The sequence below is a fragment of the Rhopalosiphum padi genome, chromosome 4 (genome assembly GCF_020882245.1).
Source record: "Rhopalosiphum padi isolate XX-2018 chromosome 4, ASM2088224v1, whole genome shotgun sequence".
Taxonomy (NCBI): Eukaryota; Metazoa; Arthropoda; class Insecta; order Hemiptera; family Aphididae; genus Rhopalosiphum; species Rhopalosiphum padi.
Genome location: NC_083600.1, coordinates 50,718,768 through 50,729,790, shown reverse-complemented (window position 1 = coordinate 50,729,790; position 11,023 = coordinate 50,718,768). Strand labels below are relative to the sequence as shown.

Below are 11,023 nucleotides of genomic sequence, written 5' to 3'. Positions count from 1 at the left end.
TGGTCTGTACTGATAACGTGATGGCGGTCCCACCACCTGTCCTGTCCTTTCCAAATACTACGATCTAAGGTTTTCGATATTATCGTAAAAAAATACTAATACTAATACTAATACTAAATAGTCATAAAAAATTAAAAGTTTAGAAATAATATTAATAAAATTATTAAAATCATAATAGTAGACAGTAGTTACTGCTTTTGTTCTTATCCGGTGTGACTGCTGTCGCCACTGTGTCATTTTTTTGTTTTCTTTAATTCTTACATTCTCAGTTCTCAGTTTCTCACTTTCTCAATGTGAGACTGTAACAATAATATTTGTTTATATTATTATAAAAACGACAGTATTCGCGACGCGAACAACTACAACTTATTGAAGACGGAATTACAGAAAAATTCTGACTTGTGATTTCGTCTATCACGGAATTTCATGCTACTTTTCACCAATTCGTTCAGTCTACCAATCTACAACGATGACGACGATGGACGTGACCTCTGCCCTTAAGTTCGTACCAATCATGTCCAAAATATTCACCACTGATCGATGGTTAGGTGAAGTTAATATGAGGAATGGCGTGATTGATAACTGCTGCTGATGATTGACAAACACCTGGTCTTTGTGGTATGGTACCTACCTTAGGTCTTCAAATTTTTTAGGACGAGTAGACAAATTATAAGTGTCGTATGTGTTAGTGTGTGTATGCTAGAAGCGGCAAATGGTTGTCATGAAAAAGTTGCATAACAGTCGTGGAGCTGAGCCTACTACGGAAGCCAGCGAATCAGTCAAAAAACTGTACAAGTGAGTATGAGTACTCAGTGTACTGCCCTTTTTATTGTTTTATGGACTTATGTATTTCTCTTAAACGTTAAAGACCCATTAACAATATACCGTGTTATGCATTTTGTGCAATCCTTATTCATTTATAGTTCTAATGGAACACTTAGGATTTAATCCTGTGGGCAAATCATCGACCTGTTATTTTTGATTCATTGTCACTCAACTATAAATATTCAACAATTTTTTTTTCTCAAATAACTATGTATTTTAGGTTGGTTACTATGTATACAATCATAACATTTTATAAGATTAATTCAAAAATAATATAATTGCTAGGTATTTTTCTATATTATTATTAAAATAAAACAATCCAATCCATTACATTATTAAATAATTAATTAATATTGAATTATATACCTGAAGTTATATACATTCATGTATAATATGATGTCATTTAAGTTTAATGAAAATTGTATGACTAATATTTTCAGGAGTATAAATGAAGTATCTCATTTTTTGGATGATCAACGTGGCCGGTCTTTGACTTGCAAAGATCTTTTTACTGTTGCTGTAGATACACAGCGTGTGAAATTAAAAAACTATTGTGAAAGAATGATGCTTGCAGATCCATTATGTTATGGTCGAAAAGCTGAAGATATCATGTGGCGTAAAACTTATCATGATGTTTATTCTACGGCTAAAATTTTACGCAAAGTAAAGAAATAACTTAATTATTAATATATATCATCTTCTTAGTATTAACATTATATAAATATATATATTTTTAAATTGTTTATTAATTTATTTATAATTTCCACATAAGGTGTATACAATAAATAAATGTAATATCATATGTGTGTGTGTGTATATATATATATATATATATTTATAAATTCATTTTGATTTTCTAAAATACTTATTAAAACAATTTAATTTCAGAATAATGATTGGAATCATGTGGAATTGGCACTAATAGAAAATCATTTTCAGTCAGGCATTGGCAGTTATTATCATTTATTATTCAAATTTCAAGCAGAAATTAAATTCAATAGACCTGAATTATTTGATTTTTATCTACTAATAAATGACGATACAGATAATAATGTCAAAAAGGATCATATCACACTATTGAAAAAGAATGATAATAGTAAATTAAAAATTTTATAAATAATTGTATTCAATTTATTCTTTCTGAATGTATTCATTGCAGGCAACAAAGAAGAAACTGCTATAAAACAATTAGTTTACCGTTGTTTGATATGTTTGGGAGATTTGTCACGATATATGTATGAACTAAACAAACTAGATTTATATTATTCAACAGCTTGTCGATATTACAAACAAGCATTAAACTATAAACCAGCTAATGGACTCCCACATAATCAAATTGGACGATTGGCATTATCTAATAATAAACATTTAGATGCTGTTTACCATTATGTCCGATGGTAGCCTATAAATAATATTATAATAGATACATTCATAGAGAGTTGCCATAATTTTATCAATCAAATAGAAGACAGGTGGCAAAAGTATAATTCTGCTTTTTACTACCAATTTTCCTTTTTATCTATTGGAAAAAAAAAACGTTTTTATTTACTTGTATTTACACTGAAAATCTTTTTATGTTTTTAATTTTTTAATTTTAATAATATGGTTTTTTTTTATTTGTGATATTTTGACTGCTATAATGACAGACATTTAAAATAACAACCTATAAATATGCAAGACAATTATTATAATTCCACTGATTTCATAGAAATTCTAATATTTTAATATTATAAAACATTATTAGTCTGTATATTGGATTAAATTATGGTTATACTTAAAATAGAACATTTAAACTACTCTTATTATTTATTTATTTCTACCCTTTCCAATACGTTTTGTCTATATATTTACCAACATGAGTAAAAATTATACTTTTATAATTTTTTTTTATTTATAAAATGTTGACTCTTGATTAAAACTATTGAATAAAATTGAATTTTTTTTTTCAATACTTTGAATCAAAAACTAATGACAATTATGGCAACTCTATAAATTAATTTTAGCATTAATTACATTAAGTTATTTTAATAATTTTCAGTGTATTTAGCATTGAACCATTTGAAGGAGGAGAAAAAAACTTAATATTATCATTGCAACAACAATCAGAACCAGTTGGCAATGTATTTTTAGAAAAACTGTTCTCTGTTTTTAATTTATGGTATACTGGAAAAGATGATGGACAAGAATTAGATAAAGTAAATTTTATTTATTTTTGTATAGATTTGTTTATAATATTTAGTATTTAACAATTACCTTTATAGATATATTCTAGCATCATAAGCATTCTGCAGAATTTTGAAGATTTTAAGAACAAAATTAATGGAGCTGATAAAAAAAAAGAAATTAATAAAGAAGATACCATAACACCTTCGGTGAAAGATACTGTACAATTTTTTTCAAATAATGAAAATATATTCAAAATTGTTGTTATTATAATAGCATTCTTAAACAAATTACATAAAGAAGGTAATACTGATTAAATTAAATTATTTATATTTAATATATATATATATTGTTTATATATATTACAACTATGTAAAAAATATTTTTGCTTTACTTTCATAATCTTTAATATTTTAGTTTAAATTTTTTTTATTATTATTATTATTATTTTTATTGTGCTATTATTCTAGATGAGTATACCCATGTTTTATGTTGTATGTCTTGTATGAATAGAAGTTTGGGCTAGATAAGAGTATTAGCTTTTCTTAAATTCCTTTGTACTCTTATTTCTACTTTGTTTATCTGAAAATTAATATTCATTTATTTTTTGTATGTCAGTTTGCCCTTCATTTGAGTGTAAAATGTTTAAATCTAATTAATAATATTTATTTCCAGATTCTAAGTACATCCCAAAAGCAGAGTTGTTCTTTTTAACATTTATGGAACACTTAATTAGCCAAAGTGTAACATACTGTGTAAAAACCTTGCCACTATTAGTTAATCCTAATATAGATCACACAAAATTAAACCGTAGACGTCGTAGGCGTGGTTTTAGACAACATTCTTCTCCAGATTCTCAAGAATGGAGTGGAGGTTGGTATTTAATTATTAATATATAATTTCTATCGATTTTATTTAATAATTGTAATTAATATGATTGTATTAAAATATTCTAGTAAACGATAATATAAATTTGTGTTATTAATTTAAAAATGAAATTGTATGTTACTTAGATGAAGCAGAAAGTATAATAAGTCCTGACGACGAATCAGATAACGAAAGTGAAGAAGAGATGTTAATATTTGATATGAAAAGACCGAATGATGATAAATCAAAAAATGGTTTGTAATAAAAATATTTGCTGTTACTCTTTAAATTAATGTATTGTTAATTTAATTACAGAATCAGATGGGTCAAATGATAGTGGTACATCGTCATTTGGTTGTGAAAATAAAAATAATCCAAAATATCGGTATTCAAACATACCATTTATTGAGACCATCAAGGTATTAATATATATATTATATAAGAAAAATTGCCAGTAATAACTAATAGATTAATAACTACAAATAATTATAATTATTCTCTATATTTTAGATATATTTTGATTGGATTCAATCAAATATAGATTCCATAAATCGTGAAGCATCAGTTGAGTTCTTTAATAATACAGTTACACTTTTAAATTACTTGTCGCAAGCTAATATTGAAGACACATTCTTAGACATTGACATAAATCAGTTGATGTTACCAGAAGAAGTACATTTACGTGGTATGACTGTTTTTTCTAAGTCTAAGAAGTATTGTGGAGAATATGATCGCAATATTTGTACTAAAAATGAGGTATGCATTATTTTTTATCAAGTGTTATTGTCTAAAATGAATTTACAAGTTTTCTTTAATATTTTATGTATCAAAAGAAATTTGAATTTTTAATGTATAAGCTGATCAGTATAATAAAGAACCCTAGGCAGCTAGGTTGAAATACTTTTCAACTAGTTAACCACTCAGTATAATCTAAAGATAATTTACAAAACCTATTCACTACTACAGTAGAATCCCATTAATGAAAATTATTTTATTTTTTTTTAATTTTGCTTTTATGGATTATAATATGGAACAACCACTGTATTTATCTAAGATAGTGATTAAACTATTGAAATTAAGAATTATTTTTATTAAATTTTTCTATAATATTTTGAAATGATTTATTTAGTATCAAATTTCTAAAACTGAAATATGTGTATCCTTATTGTGTATGTTTATTTAATATTGATACAATGTTTAAAATACTTATTTTTTCTGTAAATTTTAGAATATTTATTTAACAAATAATAACAAATTTAAAAAAAAAATGTCAAGTGCATAATATTATAATCATAGAATCTATTATTTATCTATTCATTTACATACCTAACCTGAATAAATAAGCTTAGCTAAAATTTGTATAATAAATAAAATATTTTATTATCACTTAATAATTATTTATAATATAAGACATTTTTAAAATTCATATTTTTTATTTTGTATTATAACTTTTTTGCTATAGATGGGTTTGTGTGTTTGTTTACCTACTTAAATGTTATAACCCCTACATTCCTTAAGGTCATTCTGAGTAATATTGATAATATATAAATAAAATGCAACATTAAAATCTTATAAGATGTAAAAAAAATGGTTAATTTGTTGTCCCCTTAAAATTTCAATGGTCTGCTTGTTATAATATAAATGTCACAATTATAAAATTGAAATTGTATAAGTGTCCATTATATTTTTTTTACACAGTTACACATATATCCATGCAATTATAAATCTAGGTTTTTAAAACCTAACATACTCAATAACTGCTCATGTTGCCAAATATTTATCAGGTCATAAAAAACTTATAGGTTATTATAGCTTTTCAATAAATTTAAATATAAAGAATTGGTTCCCCTAAATTAATAGATCATCTCATTTAAAGATAATCCCTATTACAAAACCGTTCTAACTTGTTTATAATACAAAGTGTATTTTAAGTGTTAAATAAGTCCTCATTAATGATTAACAATTATCATTTGCTTTACATTATAGGGAACAATTCGATTATTACATATGTTACATTGTGCAGAAGAAATAGCATCCAACAATATATTATTCACTTATGACAAAATCAAGAAATGGTTTTCAATATGTGATACTTTAAAACAAGTAAGTATCAAAACAATTTTTATAAATGAATCATAAATAGTCATTAATTTGTATAGAGCCATAGACATAAAAGCTTTTCAAAATCTATTAAATATTATATTACATTTAAATTAGAAATGACTAATTATTATGCTTATCCAAGTGAATAATTTTTCTACTAAATTTATATTATTTGTTTTCAAAAATATCATAACTTTGGTTTTAATACATTTAAAACATTGTAAAAACATTTTACTTGTAAAAAATTAAGAATTTTATATTACTTAGTAATTTTTTATTGATTTGTAAATAATTTTTGCAAAGATAAAATATTTTTCAATATTTAACCACATTGTAAACGAATATCTATTGTTAACAAAATAATGATGTATAGAAAAATAACCATTGAATTAGGTAATCAATACGATATAGTGATCGTAAAATTGTTGTCTTATAACTTATAAGTTATAAGTAAATCAACTATGTAAATGCAATAGAGTAATGAACACCTATATACCAGATTAAAAAAGAAAAAACGTGTCCGCTAGTTTTAGTATTTCAGTTTATGAAAGTAGCAAAAGGTTTTTCGTATTTTTTTTTTGTTTTCTGCCCTCTGAAAAATACGGCATTTACTGCGACAAACGAAAGCGCGAGATTGGAATAGCAAAGTCTGTCTTGTAAATATTCATGAGACTGTATAGAAGATAAAAACTAAAATATATATATAAAAAAAAAAACAAGAAAGAAAACCTGCCTTTTTCACAGAGTATATAATATATATTGAGTAAAATCCACCCCTAGCTGTTGCAACACAATAAAGCAGTTTGAAGATGTTGAAAGCGGATCTCGCCAATAACGATTCCAACGGCGTAGCCGGGTTTATATTATATCTTATACTTTCTTCTTTTTCCTCGGTTTCCCTTTCTCCCTTTCTTTCCTTTACGAGCTTTGCAGTTACAAAGTGATCCGGAAGGGATGTGTCACCCTCGCCAGAGCCGTCAAAGTTTTTATGACCGTCAACCCGCCCCTTGTGTAGTAGGGGAGGCATAACTGTAATAGCTGCCATGCAGAGCCCCAATATTACGCTCCTTACGCATTTTATGGGTTTATTTATTGCGTCCTCTAAAACTCTTATTAACAATGTCTCGCACACAAACGACTGCGGCAGGGTTGTTAAATCTTTTCTTTATTGGAACTTCTGCTCTTTTATACCCTCCTCTCTCTTCACATTCACTTTCACAATGAAAATTAATTGTAAGAGTTCGCGTTTAAGACCTAAACTTACATTGACCAGTGACACACTACGACCATCGTCAGCCAATTGACCAATTTATTATACTTACGTTTTATAGTTCAAATATAGTTTTAAAATAGGTACAAGTAATTTTTAATAATAACACCTCTCCCCCCAGTAAATAAATTATCATGTCTTCGATATTCGAATAATTACAATAGATAGTTTAGTATAGCGTGCTCTCAATCAGTAAACAGAATGGTATATATGTATATATAAATCATCAATAATTATTTTTCTCAAGTTTCCTATAAAAATAAATTAATCGATGGCATATGTAACAATTAATATTATAATAATGATTAGATTAAGATTACAACCTTAACTGTTATACCAAAAAAATATTTAATTGCATTACAAAATAACACAATTGCATGGACAATTAAAAGAATTTATTAAATAATTTCTATGTAAAAAAATAATCCAAAACTATGATAAATTACATATTATTCGGTGGTAGAAATTAAAATATTAAACATTATACTAAATATACTCCATAATAATAGCTGTTGTTATAACATTTCTATTTTCTGAATAATATAAAAAAAAAAGACGTTCAACAATATTAAAAATACCAAATGACACATCAAAGTGTGAAAACTCAGAACGTCAACACCTTAATGAAAACATTTAGTAAGTCTAAGGCAAGACATAATACATAAACAAGTATATACTGTTTTTGTTTATTCTTTGAGAGTTAAATTTCAATGAAATAAAATGTACCCCTACTCAGCCCCGGGGGATGAAAGAATCACAAGAATCCCGTCTCCTTTTCCCATTTAGTACAGTAATAGCTTTGGGAAGCGGGAGAGAAAAGCGAGCAAAAGCCCCGGCGTTGTGCGGGCGTGTCACCGTTGGCCGGCCGGGTGAGAGGACGGTAGTCGGGGAAATTTATAACCGTAAAGCTTTGAGGTTAGGGGTCGTAAGGGAGCCCTTTTGCCGAGCGTTTAACCGTATTCCATTATCGTCGTACGGTCTGCCGGTTTTATGACTATATTCGAAAGACGATAAAAGATTCCAGACGTATTAAATACGGTCGACAAAACGGAAACTAGAATGAACATGGACTCGAATCGCAGACGACGGTTTTATCGTCTTCACTCTGATGTAGAAGTAGTAGTAGTAGTAGTAGTAGGGGGCTGCGGAAATCGTAATTTCAGAGCAATTCTAGAACGTTATAACCGTTGAAAGCAAATAAACCGAATGTTGTCGTCGTTGTCATAAGACATTTTCATTTTATCATCGTACCGCTCGTATACCTCTACCTATTTGTACTATATTTTATTTTCGTGTTTTTCTTATAGACCGACGAAAAATCATTAAAGGACGCAAAACGAGACAAACAACACGTGATGGGCCAACTATGGCTCCGGTCGGAAGTTGACAATCTGGAGTATAAGATTAAATACTCTTCGAGAAAAAAGTCGTTGCCCACGTGCATCGTGATCGATACAGATGCGTTGATTAATTATTCGTTGATTATCAAGAAACTCGTCAACAGCACTAAGTTTATTGTAGTAGTGCCTGCAATCGGTATGTACATAACTGTGAATAAAATTGTCAATATATTTTGTTTGTTATTTATTTTATTGTTATTGTTTCAGTAATATCGGCACTAGACGAGCAAAAAAAACTGAGTAAAGAAGTCAGGCTAACTATACGTTGGTTAGAATTTCAGTTGCAAGAGGGAAATTGTAACTTAAAATCCCAAGGGATTCATGAAACACTACCAATTAAACTAGACGGTCCACCAAAATTGAACAAAGAGATTTGGTATGTGACAATAATTACTTTAATCACTTCAAAATTTTTATTAATGTATTTATGGTGTTTATATATTTAGTAATTTCAAACATATTTTGGAATGCTGCAATTATTTTAAAGGAGAATATGGTGAAAACACCGGTATTGTTACGTTACTTACAGGGTCTGACGATCTATTGGAATCATCGGAGCTCATGGAAATGGCTAAATCAGTCAGTAAGTAGTTGTTTTCGTTTATGATTAATATTTATAAATGTTACATGGTCTATGTATTATGATGTTTATGTGTAAATATACTCATTTTTAGAAATTAATATTGAACACATTAAGACATTTCAATTCCAATTAAAAACCGTGAAAAACAAAGGATGAAACCTGATATGGTATAAGATATTGATATTTTTATTGTTCACTTAATGTGCATCAATGTATACAATGACGAGGATTTGGTTGTCAATCACACCGCGTCGTTTTGGAACACGTGGACCAGATTTAATTTTTGGGAAAATTAAAGACCTCAATTGACGTATTTTTACATCCGTTACAAATATAATATATAAATCAAGGTCAAATCCAAAAAAAACGAGAAAAATGTTTTTATTTTAATTATTATTATTATTATCATTATTATTATTAATATTATTGTGTTGTATACTTGTATACAATATTATTATATAAAGAGGATCTTAAAATATAAAATGTCGTGTACCCAACTGACGGCCATTTAACACCTGTTGGTCATAAGGACAATGCCCACCTACACTCGTTCTACTTATATGCGTAGTAATAATCGCATCAGTTATTCTATTTTATAAATGTCATTTTTTTTTTTTTTTTTTTTTTGTTACTTTGAATGTTATCAATAATTTAGTTTAACTATAAAATTCCCCCACAAATATTGTTTTATTCACGTTTCTTACTAAGGTTTTTGTTTTCGTTTTATAGATCTTATTTTCAAACAATTAAATATAGATATATTATAATGCATGTAGAAACTCGATTTGTTTGTTTTTTTTCCGTATTTACGCACCCAAAATCTCCATGCGAAGAGCGGTGATTATTATAACGTCTTTTTTTTTCCGGCGGTGGAAGAGGTGCGGCACTCGTTGTTTATCCAGTGTTCCTTTTGTTTATCCGGAGGAAAACGATTTTTGAAAAGTGTTTACCGACCGGAAGTCAAGTACTCTCCGCAGCGGTGTACGGCGCGTTACCGGCCGTATATATAGTTGTAGTGGTGTGTGTATTATGTGTACGCGTCAGACTCTTCTTCGGGATCGCTGCAACTATGGCAACACTATACGCGCCACCGGTGCCGCTCCGGCGAGCACGCGCGTTCCGATTTGTGCAGCGCAGACGCCTGTGACGGGAGAGACGAGCACGGGAAATTAATAGGACTGATAGTCGGACGACAGAGTTGCGGACGGAGGAGACGTCTCAATAATGATGACGGCGAGCGCTGCCGGCTGTATAGAGGGTTGAAGTGGCGACGGTATTGTTTTTTTTCACATTCTACTCGGGCCATTATCGTTTTACAAAAGGCGGCACACACACCATATATACACAGTAGCGGTATATTATTATGTATAAAATATTGTACGCGTGTACATATATATATATATATATGTGTGTGTGTGTGTGTGTGTGTATAGGAGTTATAGGTGCGCGCGTATAAATATACACACACATGTGCGCGGGGAGTGTCGCGTCGTGTAATAATAATAATTAGACGAGAGGAGGGTTGCAGGCCGGTGTGCGTGTACACGCCTCGAACCGTATACATACGTATATATATATATATATATATACGCGTACACGGGCCACCCCTTTTTCGTAATTGTTTGCCGCGCCGCGAGTGCAGGCGCATAATATGTATGTATACGGTGCACAATACGGTTTTTTTCCCCCTCGAGGGCTATACGCAGCTATCTCTGTTAATCCGTTATATTTATTATTCCCCGTCGTCGCGGCACTACAACTAGCTGTGCAACGCGGCTATATAGTTTAATACGCCATTAGCGTTCAATTTCG

The 11,023-nt window shown here is 29.2% G+C and overlaps 1 protein-coding gene across 1 annotated transcript; it reads left to right on the top strand.

Moving 5' to 3' along the window:
• The first annotated feature begins 53 nt into the window (after positions 1-53).
• Positions 54-9,995, top strand: LOC132929106 (nonsense-mediated mRNA decay factor SMG5). Its single transcript, XM_060994213.1, has 16 exons — positions 54-618; positions 690-795; positions 1,266-1,488; positions 1,714-1,921; positions 1,985-2,222; positions 2,864-3,020; positions 3,087-3,291; positions 3,664-3,861; positions 4,002-4,109; positions 4,171-4,274; positions 4,366-4,611; positions 5,842-5,958; positions 8,536-8,764; positions 8,836-9,004; positions 9,075-9,211; positions 9,303-9,995. The coding sequence occupies exons 2-16, from the start codon at positions 713-715 to the stop codon at positions 9,365-9,367; spliced, it is 2,487 nt and encodes an 828-aa protein (XP_060850196.1). The 5' UTR covers positions 54-618; positions 690-712; the 3' UTR covers positions 9,368-9,995.
• The last annotated feature ends 1,028 nt before the right edge of the window (positions 9,996-11,023 follow it).